At 28.6% G+C, this 25,002-nt stretch overlaps 1 protein-coding gene across 1 annotated transcript in view; it reads right to left on the reverse strand.

Annotated features, from left to right (window-relative positions):
- The window catches only part of LOC121129657 (uncharacterized), a 193,054-nt gene that overhangs the window by 81,628 nt on the left and 86,424 nt on the right, over positions 1-25,002 (reverse strand). The window contains exon 3 of the mRNA XM_040725381.2: positions 21,037-21,203. Coding sequence (XP_040581315.1) covers positions 21,037-21,203 — 167 coding nt within the window. The remainder of the gene's footprint in view (positions 1-21,036; positions 21,204-25,002) is intronic.

Below are 25,002 nucleotides of genomic sequence, written 5' to 3' on the forward strand. Positions count from 1 at the left end.
AGACGCCATACGGGTGGGAGTGCATGAATTGAAATTTGTCGGTCACATTCGACTTTTATGTAAGTTCAGGTTTGTTAAGCCTTGTAACTAATTATTAATACTTTAATATATCGAAATATGAATTAAGTTCCAACCTTTTCTTTTGATTAATGATTGAATAAGCAAGTGTTCATTTTTATTTGAACCACCCTGTAAATGAAGCAGATTATTTTTGTGTGTACGCAAATCTTTCTTATTTTGCATTATTTCCTGCATTATTTTTAATATGTTGCCATCTTGACAGGGTTTTTAACTATGTATGATATATGATAATAATTTACTTGTGTGCATAGTGTCGCAAATATACATAGTTTATTTGCAGAAACCAAGAAATCATCTCACAATATATATTATGTAAAATATATTTGATTTAATTCGTATATCCCTTTTAAACAAAATCTATTGAAATTAAGCTCACGTCAAATAATTGATAAATATCTTTGCAAATATGAAGTTTGTCCTTTTGTAGTTGTGATAAATTCTTTCATAGTAAATTAAAAAGCCAGTTACTTAAACATGAGTATGGGAGCAATCTCTTTCCTGATGATCAATAAAAAATATAAGTTTTATTAATGGAAAAGAAATTCAAATAGTTTTTGTATGTTAAACAGGGAATATTAGTTCATTAAGGCCATTCAAATCTATTACATCCAGCCTTGGTTTGTTCACATCTTTTCAGTTCATATATAAAAAAAATTCAGTTTAGATGCTCATTCCTTAATTTTTTCTTTTGATTTGTTTATTTTTTTAAACGAAAGGACTGCATGATTGCCTATAAAAAGTTTTCCCCCAGCAAGATGTCCATTTTCAGATAGCATAAAGGATACACATCTTTTTTATAAAGTAAAATTGGTCTTGTATATTCATAAAAGTTGCTGCTTTATTATTATTTGAGTAATTCATAATACCTCAATCCCCCTAGGCAACAAAATATTAATCTTGTAGCTAAAAAAGTTTGAACGAAAATATATCACGCTGTGGATGTTTCGCTAATTGGTTTGTTAGTTTTTAAGAACAACAAAAAAGGACCAAGGAAAATAGTAGCTAAAAGAACACCTTTTAAAGATTTTATCTGTTAATTGTTCAATTTTTTACGTTCAATTGCTCCAAAATGAATAATTTGGTGAAAAAATTACTGATAAAATAAATTCTTGGGCGGATAAGAATATTGGAACTCCAAAATCAACCGTTTAAATATTTCAAAATTAACTTTGAGTATTTGTTCCTTTAATCGAATCAGTACAATTCTGGGTTAATGGTTTTTTAAATTTAAATGATTATTGGAGATAATGTACGCAGTGGACATCCGAAAGAGGCAGTTACCGACAAAAACATCAAAAAATTCAACAAAATATTTTCAAATGATCATACAGTGAAGTTGATCAACATGGCCGGCTACTCTTGCACATAAATCAAAGGTGCGTATTGGATATATGCATGAATGTTTGGACACGCAAGGCTATTTACTCAGTGAGTGCTGTAAGAGCTCACACTCCATCAAAGCAAGAACATGTTTAAGATTCGGATTTGATTGAATGAAACTTATCTCTATCACTATACTCTAGTGTCCAATCAACAATCAAATGAGTGGGCTACACTCTATGAACCGAATCCAATGAGTAGAAAGACACTATAGTCAGCTAATAACGTCATGACATCAATATTCTTGGATAAAGATGGTATAATTTTCATTGATTACCTCAAAAAAGGGCAAGCCATCAACAATAAATATTACATAGTATTGTTTGATACTTTGAAGGATATCACCATCACAAACGTCGTCATTTGAAGATGAAAAAGGGATGTTTCATCAAAACTAGTGCATCGTATCAAAAATGACAGAGAACGATGAAAAATTGCATGGATTAGGCCAAAAACTGCTTCTCTATCCACAGTATTCAGGAGAACTGTACCCAGTGACATTTTTCTGTTTGCAAACCACAAAAAAATATTCATTGAAAAAAGTAATTAAGAGGTAATCGTCAAAACTGAGGCCTTTTTTGAGACTAAAGAGAAATCGTAAAATAAAAATGTCAAAGGGAATTTAGATGAAAGCTATAATCGTTGTATCACCCACGAAGTTAATGCAATTGAACAAATAAATCGAATTTTTCCAAAAAATGTGTTATACAATGTTAGCATACTAACTTTTCAACCCAACTGTTATGTACCTTGCTCTTTACTACCATACATACCAACATTTATAAATTATCTTTAAAATAGAGTTAATATAGATATAGTTTTGATAAAAAAGAATCAATATGATTTGAAAGAGAAAAATTCATATAATTTTGTAGAAAACTATAGAAAAAGAATGCTTACATAGCAATACTCATATAAGAAAAAATTGTTTAAGATCTCCAAAAATATTATGGACAATATCTTTCGGAAAAAGATATTGAGAAAATATTCAATATTTCTACAGAAGAATAAAAATCAAATTATACATATTTGGTGGTCATTTCATGAATTTACCCAGTCTATTTAATATTTGAGATTTGTAAGTAATGTGTGTCCGCTATAAAGTGGATCAGAAGAGAAATAAAGAATAGTTTATACATATATTACATACACCTTTTTATATTTTGTGCCATTCCATTGAAAACTTATAATCAATTTTATTTTTAACTATAAATTTGGTTGTATTAATAGTAAGAAAACCCATAAATTATAAAAGAAAGCCATTGAGAATAGAGCACCAAGCTTCTTTGCTATCCTACATTTTCCTTACCTAGTAAAAAAGTTTGTAGCCTTCAATAGTTTCAAGAATCTAGACACAGATAGTCCTATACTATTCAGTGGACTGTGTAACCTATCATAAAACACCATGAACCACTCTGGGGACAATCCAAATGTTCCAATCAACTATTTTTCCAATATATTTAGATTAAAATACGGCAAGAAGGAGGTAGGTAACTAGATAAAATTATTTTTTGGATGTGTACTTTATTATTCTTTCGACATCAATCTTTTAAATAGAGACTTGCAGGATTTACTGTCCAAAGTTCTTTAGTTATCAAGGATCCTAGTTAGTTTTTGTACGAAGGGAATCTTACCATGGGATGCAAATTATGGGGAAACCTTAGAGACTTCTCGTAAACAGAAAGTGGAACAAAGATTAAAAATACGTATTTTTTTATGAATCTGAATATTTCTTAAATTTAGCATGCATAATGTCATATTATACCATTGCTTCTCCTACAAATTCCTTTATCAGAAATAAGTACATTTGTAGTGAAACTGGCTTAGATTTTTTGTTTATAGAAAAGAAGGTATGATTATTTCCTATACTACGTCATTAAAACCGAAGGGCGTGATAATTTACGACGGTACTTATACAGATGGAGGATGGGAGTTTGCTCTGACATGCTTATTATGATTCTTTTCATTTTTTTACTTCATATTAAAATTCCTTCTATAATTGCTGGTCTTTGTAAGGTAATATGCAAAAACTTGCTGTCGAAAAATTCAGGATATCAAGGATTGGTCCATAGAGGTGAACCACTTCAAAGTTATCGCCTAGGTAGTTAAACTGTTTTTTTAAAAGAGATTTCTGTCTGCACAGTGGTGTATGAACTTTTTGGCTTAGAGTATATTCAATTAGTAAATTTACTCCATGTTTGGGGTTCTAATCTAAATTTTTTAAGTACTAGAGAGAGAGAGTTAATATGGGCGAATGGATTAATCATTTTACAAATTACATCTTGTAGCATAAAGTGATACTTATCAGTAGAATTTTGGGCATGTTAAAAAAATAAGCCTGACCATTAAAAGCATATTTTAGAGGAGAGCAGCTTTGCTGTCATGACGTTACATTTGATCAGCTACAATCAGCTGTGATGAAAAGAAAAAGGAAATAAACAAAGTGATAGGCAAGAATTATTGTTATGTCGTTCCTCAATTCTACTCTAAGTCAAACAAAGACTTACAATTAAAACTCTGCCACAAATAATCAGGGTAGCTCTCATTCTATTAAGTGTCGAGGATGTTCTTGTATGTGAAGGGCATGTGATATATTTATTAAAAATTAGAGATAAACAAATCTAAGATTGTTTTTGAGTGGACTTTTCTTAATTTCATAAAAATATTTTATTTGTAAATTTGTTATGCTACTGCAAGTTTTGATTGAACACTCTGTAAATTCTAGAGCAAGAGGGTTGCAAGTTCAAATTTATATAATAATTTTATTTGCAACTCTAATTTGTACTTTTTTTTCACATCTCTGTTTTAATAGCAATGAAAAACTTGTTTTGTAATTTTGTGTGCATAAAACATCTTTTGAATGAATATTTGTGAATAAAATATTTCAATCAATTATATTTAGTTTGTGTAAATGTGTTATTTGTGTATGGGTAATTTGACAATATATATTTTTAAAGCAGTACATTAATATAAACATGCATGCACACACATTCATTTTATTATAGTTTTTTCTATTGGAAAAAATAAAGTACGTGACAGGAATGATTGAATTAAATAAAGGGATATCTGAAAATACGAAGAATGTTAATATGTTAGTCCTGTTATCAAATAAAAATTTTACTAAAATAACAATAAATTAGTCGCATACTTAATAATGATTGTTATACATGAATTCTAGTGGTTTAAAAATCCTTAATACTACTTTAACCTCCTTTTATAACCCTCGGTTAATGAACTGTGTAAAAAGTTTTTGCTAAATTTCGAAATCAAATTAGTACCCATCCGTTTCAAGCAGGTTTAATATTTAAAAAAATGATAGCTGTAATATTATATTTTTGTATCTACGGTTTTTCGTCTTACAATTAAATAATGATAATCCAAGAAATAAAAAGGAATACCTTTGAACTAAAACGTATAATTAAATTCACAAAATTTTGAATTAAAAAATCCTTAATCCAGGCATTATTAAGATAAATAAAATTTTACATATAATCAAATTGAATGACTTAAGATCATCCTGAAAAGTATTGGCTGTAATGTGTAGATTTAAAATGATAAGAAGCATAGTAATAAATATTGGGGTATGTAACATCCCAGTCAGCTAGTGGTAAGTTAACTATTCATACAAATGAGCAATAATTCGAAAGGTCTTTAATAAATGCATATTTTTATATATGAATATTAGTTTTATCTAGATATATTCAACTTTTTGTATATTTGGAAGTTTATGTTTTTGAAGAACGTGAAACAAACAATATATTTTTTCTATTTTTTATTTAAATGATATATATCTTTTTTGAAGAAATAAGTAACTATTCACGATGCTTCAAAAGTATTTCAATTCTCCTTTATATGTATATGTTTAACTGTTATATACTCACATATATATGAAAATATAAAGATATTTACAATTGATAAAGACACAATATAATATTTACACCAATCTTTTTAAGTATACTTACATATACTTTTTTTATTCTAAATAGTGTCGATTAAAATCTGAACACTTTGAATTTTAAAATTTACAAGATATAATGTATTAATTAAGAATAAAATTTCAACAAAATTAATACTCTAAATAGATGCGTCTAAAATCCCTTAATAATTGATATAGCCGTCCTAAGATACTATTATTGCTTCCAGGTTTTGGCAGAAGACCTGGCACCCACTGCAGATATAATCCTCTATCATGGCGTCCCAGTCATGGCTGGCAGTGGCTTTGAGGGTCTCAGTGTTTTGAATGACGGACACTTTAGACCTTTCCCTCGGTAAAATTAATGGTGTTGGCCTCCAGGCTGTGATAAGGACAAAAGTATACAAAAGAAGAAATCATAAGACTAATTCAAAAGAGTCTAGCAGCGGAGGGGATGTGGTTCTTTCATTACTGGTGTAAAAAGTGGTCTTCCTAACCTCAGAGGGCCCTTTAGGAGTCACCAAATATCGAACCTACGCACATTGAGTTAAAGATAATAACTTCTCTTGAGTTCTTTGTCCACGAAGCAACATTATTTGTTGAACTCAGTATGCGTAAAATTGATCTGTGGCCGCTCCTAGAGACGGAAATTTACATTATATATATATATGGACTTATAAGACTATTCCTAGGTTAGAAGGATTATAAAAAAGCTTTCTTATTTATAAAGCGTAGCAATCAGGCTATAGAAGTAGTAGTCGAGTGAGCGTGGTTTTATTGTAGAAATAAGATTCTAAAGTTTTCTTAGAAATACATTCAGTTACTAATATGTGTTAATGTAGCGAGGAACTTGTGATTATCGTCCTTAAGAAATATTAACAAAAAAAAAAAAAAGTTGACATTTTACTTTATAAATTTAAACTTAATGAAATTTAGTTGTTTAGCTTTAATTGATGCAATTAATATCCAAATCAGATAATTGTTTTAATTTTGGAAAAAAAAAAAAAAAAAAAATCAATTCATTATAATAATATTTACAAAATTGTTTGAATGTTAATAACTTTACGGATAATAATGCTTGATATCTAAAGTTGACATTAAAAAGTTTGGTGTCATGCAAGATTTGTTTTAATCAAGTAATTAAATAGTAATTATTTAAAAAAAGTATATATACATTTTAAGACTTTTTCATAATAATTATTTTATAAACTAACTATCTCTGTTGTCAATTAAATTTAGCATTTATTTTTGTATCAAATTAATACCCTTCTTTTTTCTTTTCTTTATTTTTCTTAAATATTATTTATTCTCATATAAAACAGGCGAACTTAATTATTATCAATAAATTAGTAAATAAGTCCATATAAATAATAAATTACACATAATCACATAGAAATTATTTTATAATGAAGGGATTTTTACGAATTCATTCATTTTTTTCCTTCTCCTCTTATCCCCCTTTCTCCCTCCCCTCCCCCTAAAAAAACAACAACTGGTCAGTTATCAAAAAAAAAAAAAGTGACGATTGAGAGATTGACATAGGTGTGCGTGTGCTTGCATTTCCTCCTAAATCAATTCCGGTGTTACTGAACTGTTTAACTGTACTCTTTAGCATTTCTTTGTGTAAACATTAAAAAGGAAACACGTAATAAATGTGTCGATGTTTATGTCCACTTCGTCTGCTTCTGGAGACATAAAAAAAAAGCCAGTCCCTCTCCTTCAGTGATACTCCGTAGACTTCCTTAACCCTTTCGTCGAACATGGCTCGTAGATCCGATAACCCCTGGCAACCCGCGAAGAAGTGAGAGGACGTTCCCACTTCCTCTTTACAGAAACTACATTTTCTTTCTTCTTCGAGGGAGTGTATGGAATTCGTAAAGAAAGAGCCCTCTGCCAATAAGTATCAAAACAGCTTCTGATGCGAGTTTGTAAAGGGGCAATTTAAAATTACATTTGTGTTATTGAGAACGGAGTCGTCAAAAGCACTGTGAAGTAGTTGTTTCGTCAACAAACCTCTGGAGTTGTTATGTTCGATATGGCTGCTATTACTTTTTAACTTATATGCATGGGATTATCTTAAACTTCATAGTTAAAAGTTGTTTAAAGAGAGACAAAAAACAAATCGACTATGAAAATGCCTCAGTTATGAATGGGAATAATGATTTGACTTTGAATAATGATATGACTTTCAAAAGTGGGTAATACAAAACTTAAATGTCTATTTTCATCCAACATTAAAAATAAATTGTTTTCAGATTAATAAAGGGGGTTTTATTGGTTTTTAGAGTGTTATGGATCAATTAAATGAACTTTAAAAAAAAAACTAATAAAAAAACTTAATATATAAGGAAAAATAAAGAAAAAACAAATATCTTTCTTTGTTCAAAGATTAATAAAAAACCTTAAAAAGTAAGCTGTATTTCTAAACATTAATTGTGCAAGGTTCATTTTTTACTAAATTGTGAGAAGAACCACTATTTGAAAAGTTATTAAGACATAGTCCGCCAATGAAGTAATCCTCCAAATGTATTTCCGACCTTGCCTCTTTCCCATGGGCATTTTTTTTTGTTGAAAGAAAACATTATCAACTTTCCAATTCCATTTCTATCTCTAACCTGTGAACCGCTTCTTAAAATATTTTGTTTCAAATTTTTAGACTGAAAAATTAGGTAAATATCGATATCAACTTTGTTAACGGAACTACTATTAATATATTTGTACCGTGACAAAACTAATACCCTCATACTTATACAATATGCAGGATGACCAAATGTCACATAGTTTTTGTAGTAGCAGATAAATAGAATGACCAAATTTACAATAAATTACCCAAAGTCGACTTTAAACAAACTTAAAATACATTTTAAGTGCAAGTTGCTTCAAATTAAAAAAAATGTGATATCTTCATAATTAGGGAGTTTTTACTCCCTTATATTTTCCTCAAAAGGAACATATTTAACAAGAAAAAATTCCTTAATTGAGATTAATTAAACATTTTGCTACAATATTGAACTGTAAAAGTTTAAAAACCATTTATTTTAACCCAAAAATGTATATTTTAATTATATATTAATGGAAATTTTTTCAAAAACATATTTTTTCAATTACTCCCAGAAAATAATTGTATAATAAAAAGGGAGGATGTAACTCTTATTTTTACTCTCTAAGGGATTTTGCATATTCGAATTAGTAATGTATGTATGTTTTATGGCAGATTAGATCAAAGAACTTGAGTCGTTTATAAATGTTTCCCTGGAGAATAAGTATGGTAAATTTAATTAATATACTTAATCATATATTTATATAATTTTGAAGCCTTGTAAATGAATATCCATCCTTGCTTTTATTTACAGCATTGAAGCAGAGATTCCAAAAAAGTTGAAAGTCACTTGACAATTTTTATTGAATTTTCTTAAACTGATAATTTTTTTTTGATAGCTTACATCCATAGACATATTGTTTATTACCATTGATATATAGTGTTCATACATAGATATGTACATAATTGAACTTTTTCTTATTCAATTAATTTTCTTTCAACGAATGTAATAAACCTTTGTCGAATATCTGAATTATTGAAGAATAAGGATTTTTTTTTCTATCAATACTAGCAATACATCAATGTGACCAATCCCATCTCGACTTTATTTATTTGAATCATCTAATCAAAGTCATGTATTAATTTAAGTCATAAGAAAATAAATAATTTTGAATTTTGAAATACATTATATATTTATAACATGAGACAAAACATTACACTGCTCCAAAACTTTTGCATACAAAAATGGTTTTTTTAAGTTATCTAATATGGATATTGTAAATTACAAAAATTATATAATTAATTATCTTATAATACTATAATTATGATGACATAATATATATATATTTACTTTGTAGATATATATTTGTATTAGGTTATATTGTAAAATATTTGGAAAAAAAATTAAAAAAACAGTTATCTAATTATAATTCTTTTGTAACTAAAAGGAAAAGAAAAATAATAGAAGAGGAAGAAGAGAGAGTGACGTCATAGAACATAAGAGCGGGAGTAATCCCACGGGTTAAACTTTCCTAGATCCCTTTACAAAACTTATTTCCCTAAAATAGCAATATCCGACTACATGTGTTTAGAACACATTTGTTCATGTTTATTTTGTGTTCAATTTGTTTTTTCTCAGTTTTTCAGCATTGTTTAGCATAAATTATTTCATTCCAATACTTATAGAATTATTGTACTCAAGTAACAAATTCACATGGTTGTTTTTTATATCTGGACGAATATATTTAATAATTTTTTTTATAACTTAGAAAAATAATATCTAGTGAAATTGGAATCACAAATTAAATATTATTTAGCCGATGCCGATTGCAGAAAAAATACCCGATTCTCAAATTCCCCATTCCAATTAATCGTCATATCACTACCATTAATCATACAAGTTCTAGTATTATATGCTGTTAATATACCGTTGATATACTCTATATCGTCAAAATTTGTCTATCTTGTCCAGCAGTTGGTACAGTATGTATATCCAATTGAAAATTCTAGTAAGCCTGATAACATCATAGTTTAACCTTGTAAATCTATTTCTCTTGATATATATAAATAAATTTATATATATCGCAATCTTAGTTCTCCTCTGTTTTTGTGGAACACTACCAAGAGGTCCAACGTTCGATCCACGAGTCTGTCGAAGCCAGGGTGAATCTTGGATCTACTTGAGCGAGCAGCGTATATCGCTAGATCCACTTTGCCGACAATATAATTTATCTTCAATTAGTTGGATCGTAGAGGAGATGTCATCACAAGCCACTCCACCAAAGACATAGACTCATTAATACGCCCTTATATATTTATCACCATACCGAAGTCGTAAGAGGTGACGAGGTTGGCAGTCAAAAGCGAAACCATATTTCTTTGGAGTTCAAAAAATGATTCCTAAGAAGCTTGCATGCACCATTTAAAACGTCATCTACGGGAGGCCAGTGAAGGTCCAGGAAGCGATTCCATGCTATGTTAATAGATGTTTTTTTATGATATCACCCTGGTTTGTCTTTTGGATTTTAGATATGGGAATATACTCTAGTGCAATAAAACATAGGGTATGTGGGTCCGTAAATTTTTTTTACTTGTGACTTATTATGCTTATCATTCTTCTGAAGTGCAAGAACGTCTTAGGATATAAATGTTCTTTGTTAAAGTGAATTATAGGCGATCATATAAGTTGTAGGCGTCTCTGCATCTTCAGTATTATCCCTGATGTATATTTTGGAGTCGTAATAACATTCTGAAGTAAAAGTATATTTTATGCATATAATTTGTTGAACAAACTTCAAAGTATTGAGTAAAAGATTTTCTCATTTTAATAGATTAAATTAGTTCATAAAAGTACTAAGTTGTATACGGATAAGGAAAATAATGTTTGACTTTAAAATTACGCTATATCAATAGAAAGTGTATGAATAATTATATAAGTACTGCCCTAACTTTTTAATGTATATATTGACGGCACTGAGCACAACTAACGTCGTTTTGTAAAAAAATAAAAAAATGACGTATTAACAAACACTATAGATAGAAAAAATTAATACACGTAACATTTAATAACTTTATCTCAAATTACTTTATTTGATTATTTACTCATGAAATATTTTTTCAAATTATCAGAAATGTCAAACTAGAAAAAGAGAGCATTCATAAATCACCGGATCATTGAAGGGGAAGGGAAATCCGCTCCAAAATTATGTCGATCGTCGTTCGAGAGAGAGGGATCAAGTTTCAATCACGTAGGCTTGAAAAAAAAATACCCAGACGCCATAAATGACATCTCATTGAAAATATTAGAATGTTATCTAAAGAACTATTATTAAATAAATGTGGTACGCCTTTTTAAATATTATATGAGAAGGCTCTAAAAAAAGTTCCAGTTTAATGTTTAAAAAAAACATTATTTAGAATAAAAGTAATTAAATTAAATATAGGACTTTTTTTTATGTAAAAAAGAGCACCTAAAAGTAATTTTAGGAAGGGGGGATAGCAGATAACATAAAACAAACAAAAGATTAAGGGGTGGTGTGGGGGGGGGGAGAAGAAAATAATCATGTGGTTATGTAAAAAAAATACCAAATCGTATATGTGTGATCCTTAAACATATACATCACAGCAAAGTCTATTTTTATTGAAAAAAATTAGCTCATGTTTACACTAAACTCAATATTTGTTATTCTGATTATATAAATGACACAGTCAAAATAATTAAGTAATCAAATTATTATTTGATAATGGCACTATGCTTGGTTTAATTTTTTTTTAGACAATTAAATTAAGTTATCTTAATTTAGCCTGAACATCAATTCATCAAATCTATATTAATAAAGCAAGGTTTGTCCATCTGTATGTCTGTGGATGACTCAATTTCGAGTGCGTGCTTAATATCTTAGAACTACGGGAGCTGTGTGACGCTCTGCACGTCATATATATAAAGAACGTAATCTTTTAAAGGAATAGAAAAATTATGTACTGTTATATATGCAACGCTGGGTTAATAGTAAAAAGGGTTTGATTTATTTTAACGCAAGACGTAAGTTGTAAAGATATTATTTTAAAAGAATTTCTGTGTTTACAATTTTGACTAACTGTTTTGAATTTGATATAAAATAGTTATAGCTTTAAAATATATGCTTAAATTAAAACTTGGGCATAGTTATTCATGACTACAAAATAAAGAAATTTTCCAAGTTGGACTAACAAAAAAGTTAAAAAACTTTGTGTTATAGTTTTACAAATAACTCGTAGGAATGGTTAGTGATAAATAATTTGAAAATAAAAATTGTGTGTTTTTAGGAGGTGGGGGAGATGAAATAAGTTTATTTTTGCTTTAGATTTTGTGTAAGTCCTGCATATGTTTGTAATTAGATACATGCAATTTGTATAATTATGTTTGTTTTACTTATGGTATGTACATAAACAGTTTATTCAATCTGCGCGTTATTTGTGTGTATTCAGTAAGGTATATAAACGTAAATATGTCTATATTCGTATAAATATGCGAAATATTCCTATTAATGGGTACACTATCTAAGTTGTACTTTATCTTTCTATCTTGAAATTGGAGGGGAAAGTTCAATCATTGTAACCTTTTAACAATAAGAAAATAACTTTGCGAAGAGAACAGAAGCGAGTAGGTGGAGATGGATCTGGTCTTTTTCGAGATATTGGGACAATTAAAAATTTTAAGAATCACGAAAGTATATGGAAGATCATATGCAATATACTACGACTTGTTCTTGTATCTACCATAAATCAAGATAAAATCATTGTTTTTTGCCTTCTGATATACTTAAGAGGATCCAAGTGAATAAGATGTAATAAAAAAATCGATCAATAAAGATCCGTCAATCTCAAATCGAATGAGTTATTTTCTTATTATTAAATGGCTGTGATGATTAAATTACAACTTTCCCCTTAGGCAGTCTCCAATTTCTAGATGAAAAGAGAATATATGACGGGTGGGCAAAATTATATAATGTGAAGGTACATTCAGGTAGTAATTATCATCTTGTCTATTCTTTTAATTATGGGGCTGACATGCATAATTAAATACTTCCAATGATAAATAGAAAAAAAAGTATATAGATACTAATCGTAGTACACAACTTTGCCCAAAGTTATTAGGCATCGACGAACAGACATAATTTGCCTGAAAAAGATAACTACTCAAAATATTATCAGGGCTACTCTCCCTTTTTTATGAGCACACTGACACGTAATTACGTAATAAATAGATGTTCCCTCCTCTAGAATGAATGAATAATGATTAACGTTCCATATTTTTTTAACTTGATGTGATGAACCTAGGAGTATTTTAGTCTAGACATCACACCCTTACTGAGATTTAGCTACAAACACTCGTTAATAAACCTTATTTAGATTTACATTCCTTACTCTTTGTGTTATAAATGTAATGTACTTCATTTCTTTTTAATAGGAATAAAAGTAATATCATAACATTGTTATCTGTTAGATCAAAAATAACTATATTAGTACGTACATTATTTTTATGTCGCTAGATAGCTCTGAAGTTGAATTCATGTTACTTTTTAAAAACTTTTTCACTACAAATAGCTTGATATTTTTTTTTTCAAAAACAAACAAACAGATGTTTCACTCAATTCAATAAAACTTTATCAATACCGAATACTCAAATTGTATCTTATGGTCACATAATGGAAATACTTGTATTTCCATTATGGAAACCCCTTTTAGATTGAAGGAAGCATGAGTTGATGTTATTATAAATACCCAAGAGTGTGTGCAGATTTATGCATTCAGACAAATCTTACACTATTAATATAGATTATTCACAAAATAATAGCACTCTATATGATTCATTCCAAAAGTCAATGTTTGATTTGTACTGCCCAATATTAATGACTGATTAGGCAAGTATTCACTTTTATGGAGAAGTTGTAATCTTTATATCAATATTATGGCTTCAAACTACATTTTATTTTATTTTATTAATTAACTTTGTATATTTGTTTTTAATAGATACCGAAATAACTTTTTAATCTATTTATACATCAATTAATAGCCTCAATCTATTAATTCACAATTGTTGACATAACATTACAAAAACATTTAAAAAATACATTATGCAAACACGTTTTGCACTTTATTTTTAAAAATAACTGATCAAAGTCATATTGTAAATTACACCAAAGGCAATAAAAAAAATATTTATAGGGTCAATCCTTTACCTTTGTAATATTTTATAGAATCAAACTAGGTATGGAGTCCTTTCTGTTTTTAAATTAATAAGGAAATTGGTGAACCCCTAATTACCAATAGTTATATATTGTGTATATGAGGTTCAATATCAACAAATAAAGTATTATTTCAGACGTGAAGATATGTGAAACTTCATTGTAGCTCATTTAGCAGCCATTTGCATCTGACTTTGACCATGTAGATCAAATTTTATCTTTGTCAAATCTAGTTCATTTAAAAAAAAAGTATATTTAACTAAATTAGCAATAATAGGTAATGGTCGTTAAATCTGGAGAGCCAGTGATATTATTTCAAAAAAAGTTTGATTTGAAACTTGCTCGTAATATTTCTAATATAAGTCTTTTATAATCGTTTATATTTTGATAAATTGATAGTTTATACTCTTTTAAAGTTGAAATGACTTAACATTTTACGTAACTTTGTTAATTTGAATATATTTTTATTTTTCTTTCAAAAAAAGTTTCTATAAAAATAAAAGTTATATATTTTTTCTTTCATTACTTGTTTATGGTAATGAAAGCTAAATGTTTTGTGGAAGAAAAGTGATTTAAAGTATCATTAGAAAAAAAATTACTTTGAAAATATTTATAGAGGTATTAAAAAGTAATTACACTCACAATAAATAAGTAAGAGCTATTATAATGTTCAAAAAAGTTGATTTCCATTTCTTTATTTAAAAACAAAAAAAAAATCATGTTTTGGTTTTTGTGAGTATGTAAGTCTATAATTCTATACATAATCATAAATAAGTTATCAACTTTTTAAATATTAGCGACATTGGGAGATAAAATGTCCCTATGTACTAGGAACCCCATATTTTCCAAGATTGAATATTACTCGTCAAATATTAATTAATTATAAGAACAGTATTTATAAGCTTTTCTACCTTAAATTTTTTTTAATACTAATGATCTCGCAAACTCTTTCGGTTCTGAAAGTGAAAATATACAGTTAGAACAAAAGTTGTAACATTTGAATGACATTCAGTGGTAGCCATGTAGGCTTTTTCTGATAAATTCATGTTTCTAATTGTAACAATGAGGTAGTAACAACAAAAAACATACGTGTGGGATCTTCTCAGATCCAGACTGTTGGTATATCCATAAAGACATTCTACATTTTTATGTTTGAGAGTGTAAATATACAAATGAAACCGACACAATTCCTGAGTAATATTATATATTTTGAAAACTTCAATGAATTTATACAAAAACCTTTTACCTTAAATTTTTTTTTGTTATTTTTTAAAAAGAAATCTGTACTTACGATATATTAAGCTCATATGTACGTAAAAAATTCATCTCACAAATTAAAAAAAAAAGAAAGTTGTTTTACCAGGGTCTCAAATTTCCATTAATTTAATCTCATTTTTCTTTTAAAAAAAAAAAAAATTATTTATATCTAAACATAAATTGTCGATCGTAGTTACTGTTTAGTACAAAAATAGGATTAAAAACTTTTTATATATTCTCTAAAATACCTGTTCATTAAAATTCATATAGATTCCATGATTTCAACCGTCAAAAAGTCAGTTTAAATCATAGTTCATTTCTCTTTGGTTGCTTCACTTGATGAAAAATATCATAAATGCATTGTATTGTGATACAAATTAGTGACTAAGCTGTTTCTAAAATTTCCGTCCTCAGTTTCGTCATCATTCTGGAAGTTGGTTATAAAATTATAACTTAATTGGAATAAAACCCGTTCTTATATATTTAAAGTAGTTGAGTTTTTTTCCACCAAAAATTCGTACATATTATTAATAAAATACTGTAGAGGAAATAAGTATTTGCTCCTTTCTGATAGTGTAATTTTGTTCACCATGGTCTTCCAAGACTGGGCCATACCGTGGTGTGTACCAGTACACTACTCTATACCGCAATGACGGCAGATGCATTTATAGCCAACTCACAGGTCGGCAATATAAGAAGAAGATATATATAAAAAAAGAAGGAGATGAGAGACTGACAGACCCATACAGTGGGATACATTCAGTACAAGGATGACAGTTTATGCAGCATGATTGGACGGTCTACTGGATCCTTTTCCCATAACATAAAAGTAGACACTACTGAAAAAATGAGGATGTCGGAAGCGCCACTTGAAAACATAGTTGTTGTTTTTTTCACTTTCAAGTTTTGAGCAGTTCAATAAGTTTTGCTATTAATTTTGTTCCATTTTTCATATTTCTTAATCTTTCCTTCTTTTGATGGCATCCATAAAATAAAAACAAGAACAAAATTTGATGCATACAGCTAATAGCTAATTGAAGCAGTGTGCTAGAACGAATTCCAGCATAATGGCATGCTGAATTGAGCCATAAACAGTGTTAAAAGCCTATGGCGGAATCAATGCTGGGTTGAAATTAAAACTAGCTGCCAGAATTCCTTGTTGTCTACTGATAAAATTTTTCAATGGGATTGAGGTCTACTCCATGATCTGAATATGCTTCTTCTTGAGCCACTACTTTGTTGCTTTGGTTGTTTTTTTGGTCATTGTGGTGCTTGATTACACATTGCACGACCAATTTTCAGTGCCCTGAAGGAGGTTGTCGCTTAACATGTACCGGATGATGTCCATCCTCCTAAAACGTTTTTTTTATTCATATAATGTTTTTCACGTTTAAAATTTAAAAAATTTAGACCATTTTTTCTTACAAAAATAAGCAAATGATCAAAAAATTATTTTTTTCATTCTATATAAATTTGCTTTCTATTTATTATGTAACTTTATTGATAATGTTAAATATGAGTATTAATCACGAGTTTACCTATTTTTGAAAAAGATCATTGTTCAAGTTTGAGAGCATATTCTATATTTATGCCTTCATATTGATATTTTCAAAATTACACAAATTTTGTCGCACTTAATAAAAATAAAACTTCATTCAGTTTCATAAAATATATTGTCATATCATCATTCAATTCAATTAATATTTTGATTAATTACTTCACAACAGTACCTTTTAATGTTTTCCAACAATAAAATATAGCAAAAAGAAATGCGTCATCTTACAATCATTGAAAAAATGCACAAATTGTGGTTACTATTTTGTGGTTTCATGCATTTGTAATTTGTTTAAGGTACAAGAGTAGTCTGGAAATTTTGGGAACTCAACGTGAAGATGACAACACTTCTAAATAAAAGCTAGTCACATCTATTTAGCATTTGTTGACAATTACTCACCAAGGTTTCTGTCATTTTACATACGCAGCTGTCATGTAAAAGTCGTTACATAATAGAGTTTTTTTTGTTATTTTTTGAAAATGGACAAAATTAATATTTCAGTTGTCATACAATATTTATTTTGGAAAGTGTAACTTTAAATAGATTCAAATAATAACAAACATATTCAGGATTGTTGTGCTAAAATTAGACGTGTCTAAGTCAATCAAACAGGGAATAAGTGAGCAAAAAACAAAAAGTGAACAATTATTTTAAAGAGAAAAACGCCAAATACTATTTGTATTTACTAAAATGAAAATTCAGAATAACCTCTATTTGTAAGGTCGGTAACTTTTCAAACTATCCTCGTATGTACCCGGCAATCATTTCTTTGGAATAAGGGAATCTACATGTGTAGAAGTAGAGAGCAAGACAATGTCGGAAATGCGTTAATATGTTGGTACAGCGTTTTACATATAAAAATCAAAGTAATTTAATCAATAGTTATTATTGTTATAGTAATGCTATTCAATAGCAAAAATGTCTTTAGATTCAGTTAGGATGAACTTTGTAAATCCTAAGCCACATGATTCCAAATATGGTCTGAGTTTAAATTCTATAGTACTCAGAATCTTTAAATAAAAACCAATAAGTTTTTTATAATTAATACTATTCTTAAGGTTTACATCCTTTTAAAGCGCGTAGAGTTGAAGTGCTAAAGATAAATTATATGAATTTATTTCAGAGATGAATATTTACAGATTTGTTTTTGAATATACGTGTATCTTTTTAATCATTTGAGCTATCTCTCCTTGAAAAACAAGATAATTAATAATTTTGCTTTAAAGAATAAACAAGAAAAATATAAAATATTTTATTTGATAGCTAAATGGTTGTACTATAGCTTAAAGTAAATACTCCAGATCTCGTGAAAGTGTAATTATTAACTATTATCAATTTTAATGAGGCAAACACAAATGTATAAAATATTGATAACCTTTCAAAAGAATACATTTTCCAAAGGCTTAGCGAGTAATGATTGAGTGTTAAATAATGGTTAATATGATTAAATTTAAAATATATGTATACAATATCTATACATACATAAAGTTCAACTGTACATATAAAAATTGCAAAGTAAAATGAGGATAAATTATTACTTTTCGAAGAATATTAAAAGCGTTTTTTATTTATGTAAAAATTAAATTTGAAATGTTACGAGTATTGCAATTTATTCAAAAACTTTTGATTATATTACAATGATAAAATGGTCAAATAAATAGATTTTAAAATTAGTTAACCCTCAAAAAAAAAAAAAAAAAAAAATGACACGAATTATATATATATTTTACCATATACTAATTTTCAAAAGTTTTTATTTAGAAAAACTATTCTTGTAGAAGATAAATCAAATATTGTTATTTTGATCTATGGCTGATGTTTTACTAATGTATATATAAATCTATTAGCATTTTGAAGACTTAAATTAAGCGCTTATTATTGAAATTATATAAAAAGTCGTATTTTAGTACTAAGTTTTGTAGACTTTTAGCTTTTAAACATATTTCAAACGGAGAAAATATGTTAACTTGTATTTTTTACTTGCTGTTATGTTTTTTAAACTTTATCAAATCAAAAAAATAACCGGGCAATATTCACTCAAATAACATCATCTCAACAAATATTTGTAAAAGTATTTTTAAACATGATCCTTATGCTTTCATATTTATAACTTTACACAATAGGAAACCTATTAATGCCGACAATTCTCTAGCAATACTTATGACTTCTGAATAATTTAAGAATCTTTATTTGGATATAAATTGACATATCAATTTTTTTTAACCAACAACAACAGCATTGCAAATATAGACTGCAAGGGTTTCTTTCCACCTTCCAATAAATTCATGTTGTTACTTTAATTATAACTCCGACTTAAAATAACAATTTTATCGAACAAAAACACCATAAGTAAAATTAACATAACGAAAAACTTTTCAGTAATATTATTATTTAAAAAATTAAGGAAATGCATACTAATGACTCGTGCTGCTAATTTCCTACAACAAGGCCCACCAATCTCCTCCTTTTATAGGAATTGGTTAAGGGAAAGGAATAAAAAAACATAAAAAAAGTCATGACTGAAATAAAAATAAAATTACAACCAAGCTTGTTGGTTGCAAAACGCTGGAAGAAACTTAATATGGGAGTAGACACAATCAATCCAAGAATAATACACTCAAACCCATTTTCAACATGGTCACAAAAGTAATTTTGGTACAGGCTGGCGAGATCCTCGATATATACCAGCAAGTCAAATATAACGGAACGCGAATTTTTTTTTATAAAGAAGCAGTAGAATCTTCGTATCACCTATTTTATTTCTATGATTGAGTGAGACCTCTATTATTGATGGTGGAGAGTATAATTACCGATAGGCTTAATATAACTCTAAAGACGTCAAACTGGCTCATTACTCTTACTATGAGAGGAAAAAATAATTTTAAAGTAGAAGCAATGGTTGCAAAGGTCCTCACGATTATTTAGGCATGTAGAACGATAAGGACTCCTCTTCCTGCAGGTCTAAACAAAACAGTGTATTGAAACAATGGACTTTTAAACCGGACAAACTTTATATTTATGTTTATAAGGGGGGATGTAACCCCATCCTTTTAATAACTTTTGAATCTTTGAAGCTTTTTTTAATAACTTGAGAAAACTTTGTTTTTTATAATTTAAATTATTGATCTTTATTGGGAATTTTGTTTATGTGAAAGGATAATAATAATAATAGTAAAAAGTTAAATGCATACTAATTAATTGTGATTTTTTTTTTGCCAACCTTTCTCCTTTCCAAAAAAAAAAAAAAAAAAAAATCCTTTGAGGGATCAAAATCAATGTACGATGATTTAAATAGGTATAAATCTCAACAGAATTTCATATACCTGTAAACACATTTATTCATCAAAGTATTACTCATTTTGATGAAAAAAAAATGAGTTTTAATTAGTGGAAAAGATATTCTGCTACAAGGCATTAATCAATTAAAGGGGTTATGCACTATGCGGTCTTTTTTTTAGTTTCCCTTGCCTGACAACTTAATATAGGCTTCACGGTATAAGCATATTATAAATTTTTTCAAATTTTGGTGATATGTAGTGAACAACACTGGCTGAATGGTGAACTAATATTATATGTAAAAAAAATAGTTTTAGACTGGCATCTTCCAGTGACACGTATATATATAAATTTAATAAAATTTTATTAAATTAAAAAATCATCTTTTGTTATTTACAAAAGAGGATAAATATATTAGTGATGCACATTTTACATGATAGAACTTAATTCCCTTCTATTTTTTAATGATTTTAATAATTTTTTTAAAGGAAGCTTACAAATACTTTTATCCAGCACTTCCACTTTACAAGAATTTGTTTTATTTTTAAAGAGTTTGATATTTTTGGAAATATTATTTGACCCTAGATCAAAATAGTTTTACTCAAAATATTTCCTTTTCCTTTTGCCACCATTAACAACTAACAACAACTAGCTTAACTAATTAATGGTTGTTGAACCGAAGTATTATCAATTCCTCTATCCTTTTCCCATCAATAGATGTAATAAAAACCTCTTTTGTGTATTTTCAATTATTTTTTGAAAAGTACAATATAAAAAACACAGATATATAATGGTAAAAAGAAATTACCTTTTGATTTTAGGCAGGAGTTGGGAATTGGCGGATTTGCAGGCTTCCACACATTGTCTGCGAACACGACGGATTTTTTCTCGAAGCTCTGGAGCATCTTTATTCGAACCAACATGAATGAGTAAGTCTCGAAATATAGCGATTTGAATATTAATATCTAGTATCACCTTGAAAAAGATAAAAAATTAAATAAGTGTTAAATACAATTAAATTGTCTTCCTTTAATATAAATATGAACTTAAAATATATTAGGTAATTATTTTATTTGAGAGGATTTTAAGTGGACTGATGAAATCTTTACAACAACACAAAATATCAAAACCATAACGACAGAAAAACGTCCAACGACATATTTTAACATGATAAGTATAAAAGAAACAAGTCATTTTTTTAAATGTTACTTTAATTTGCAAGATGGAGGTGCACTGATTAAGTATAAGGGAAAATTATAGTATTATAATGACTCCATCTGAGCTATGAATCTTCTTTGAAGCTTATATACACAATTTCCTTCTTTAGGAACGACCAGGGCGCGAACCTACGCACATTGAATTCATGAGAATAATTTTCCAGAACAATTTGTCCATTGACCTACGTCGATCCATTGTCATAACTTTAATTAATTATCAAATACTATAATTTAAAACAATTATTGTATGCTAAATTCTATAGAAAATATATTTTAATGAACAACATCCTGAAAAATTATTGAAAATAAACATTAATATACTTTGTCGGATATATTTTTTATCAAGGATTTATATTTAATTATACTTACGTTTTCATCTTTCTAGGAAAGTAATGAAAACATACAAGAAATGGTTTTTCATCAATAGATTTTGGAAAATAATTAAAAAAAGATAAAAAAAGATGAAACATACACATGCTATGCTTAATAAGCTGAAGTCGAAGTGTATCAAGCTCAGAAGAGAAAAATTGAGACTCATTGTACAAGCCTACATTAGACATGGCCCTTTTCGACGTAGGTCAATGGACAAATTGTTTATAAAGTAATATTGTTTATAAATAAGAAAAAAATGATAAATTGCATTGAATATGGATGAAAACGTACACAAACAATTTAACAAAAGCAAATTTCCCAAAAAAACAACAATTCGTCCAAAAAAGATACTAATTAAATAAATATTTTAACACTTGATTATGATTCATTAATGTATCGACTATTAGTTAAGTGTGTCCTATACTGTTAGCTCTTCCTAGGACATTAGTTAGTTCAATATTTATTACTGCTTATCATACATACATAAAATAAAATTTTATAAATATAAGATAACGAACACGACCACACAACGGTTATTTGTGCTACTACAGCAGATTCTAAAATCTAGTTTATATTAGAATTTTGTTAAGTAATATATTCTATTTTTTTAAATTTGTATAAATTTTAAAATACGAAAGTCTTCGTTTTCCTCATTCATTATTGCCTGATATCTCTCGTTAGATAGGGCGGGGCATCTATTGATGAGATGGTCTGCACTTTGCAGTTCTTCCATACAGACATTTCACGTTGAGCTTATGTCTTTCCACTTCCTTTAGGTGGGCTAGAAAAGGGCCATGTCTAATGTAGGCTTGTACAATGAGTCTCAATTTTTCTCTTCTGAGCTTGATACACTTCGACTTCAGCTTATTAAGCATAGCATGTGTATGTTTCATACTTTGGTCTTTTTTATATGAGTCACCCCGATATTGATAGAAGAAGAAGTCACGAATTACTTTCTTTATATAACTTAGAGGCGTCCCAATAGTAAACTAATTTTGGGTCTCAGTACCCCTCTTCGCAAGATGGTCTACAAATTTATTTCCTGTAATGTGAGAATGTCCTTTACACCATTCTAGATATTTATTTTTCTCACTCATTCCTTTGATGATGGTTTTTTCTTTAGATTTTAAAACTTCTTTACTAGTAGTAAGTGGAGTAATGATTGCAGCAATGGCTGATGGGGAGTCCAATCTGATTATTACATTGTTCAGTGTTTTTTCGTACTTGAGAAGAGATTCTACACCTTGTGTTATGGCAAAATATCTTCTTGAAACACAGAAACCTCTTTATTCGATGAAGTCATTGAATGACAAATTGATGTATCACCTTTGGGTTTGGCCTATCCAGCCACAGTCTTTCCATCTTCGTTTTTAGACCCGTCCGTATAGATGATCGCGTCAGGACTCTTAATCTGACTATTATCTATCCAAATGTGATTGCTTTTTATGTAGTCACTTTGTTGATCACTTCCAACTTGTGTAAGTATTTTATAAATATGGAACTGATGTCCACGACGTTTTGGATAATTACCAATTCACTCCAAGGTATCACGTAAGAAATGCTTCATTCTCCACCTTGATTTCGTTGCCTGCTCCATAATGTATATGTCCAGAGGAGCAATACCCAAAACTGCCTCCATTCCTGCAGCTGGTGTCGATCGAAATGTATGAGTCATTGCCAAGAGTGCTTTCCTTTTAATGATCTTTAATATTTTCCTTACACTTTTCTTTGTAGTGTTTCCATAGTAGACACCCATAGGAGATGATAGGTCTGATCATAGCTTCATACAACCAGATACCCCTTTTTGAGATCAGTCCCCATTTTTGTTCTATGATTGCCTTGACCATATTCCATATCTGAGAACATTTGGAGGCTTCTTTTTTTTTCAAATGCTTTGTCCAGTTGAGTATTGATCAAAAGGCACACCTAGGTACATCATATGGGTGGCATATCCCATCAATCTGCCATCCATTTCTAGTTGTGGAAAGTATTTTGATCTATGTTTATAAGTTTCAGAAAGACTATAGCGCTTGATTTTGATGGGTTAAAGGTAATACCATTTTCTTTTCCACGTTCAATAACAGTATTGATTGTCCTTTGCATTGCATTAACGACAAGGGTGTGGGAATGTTTTCCACGAACTAAAAGGAGGATGTTGTCAGCGTAGCCAACGACCTTGATTGCTCCTTTTTTAAATTTATAAAGTAAATTATCCATAATCATATTCCAAACGACCGGGGATAGAACACCCCCTTCTGGGCTCCACGGGTTGGATTGGCACAAACTTTTTCATCATTAAGCTGTATCTTTGACCGTACAGGTACTTAGTAGATTTTTGTACAATTTTAGCTGCAGAATAATATTGAATTATATACCCGAAAGTAAATATTTGTCTATTTAATATCTTGGTTGGCTCCAAACGTAGTAATTTAATACTTCAAGAAAGGTTGTGCCATAAAATAGGCAATTTCATCTTGTTTTACTAAAAGAAGGAAAACCACATCATTATTTCTACTTAGAAATATAGCAATGAATCTACGAGTATGCAGGACATAATTCATATTCATGGGTAATTGATAAACGGGGATAAGTACGTACATTGTAGAGAGAGAGAGCTGCTTATTAATATTTAAACAAAAAATAATGTTTTTATGAATATGTAATTTTATAAGAATTCATAATTAGATTACAAAAATTTCGTATGTTCTTTCTTATGCATCTTAAATTTTAATAGTTAAAAAATCCATTAAAAAATGATAGTATATTTTTGTTTATTTTTCCATACTGGGTAGTCCTTAACCCTCTGTTAATAAATATCTTTTTTTAACTCTGTTAGTAAACTGGTCAAAAAATAAGTAAAACGTAAACGATTATATAATAAATAGGATAACAATTTTTATTATTCATTAATTAAAATTATCTATTACTTTTTTAACACTTCCATCCATTTTGTACTAATAAATATCAATTATTAGGCTAAAACTACTTGTATAAATATGTATAAGACATCGATGAAAAATAAATACTTTTATTAAAATCATCTTAACATCTTGGGGATTACTTGTTATTCTTAGAGTGAAAACATTTTCATTTTGTATATAAATTTCTATGAAATCTTCATTTATTTATTATAATTTTGGGAATCAAATTACTAACTAAACAAAGCAATATCAAGAAAAATAAAG

The sequence above is a fragment of the Lepeophtheirus salmonis genome, chromosome 14 (genome assembly GCF_016086655.4).
Source record: "Lepeophtheirus salmonis chromosome 14, UVic_Lsal_1.4, whole genome shotgun sequence".
NCBI classification, from domain to species: domain Eukaryota; kingdom Metazoa; phylum Arthropoda; class Copepoda; order Siphonostomatoida; family Caligidae; genus Lepeophtheirus; species Lepeophtheirus salmonis.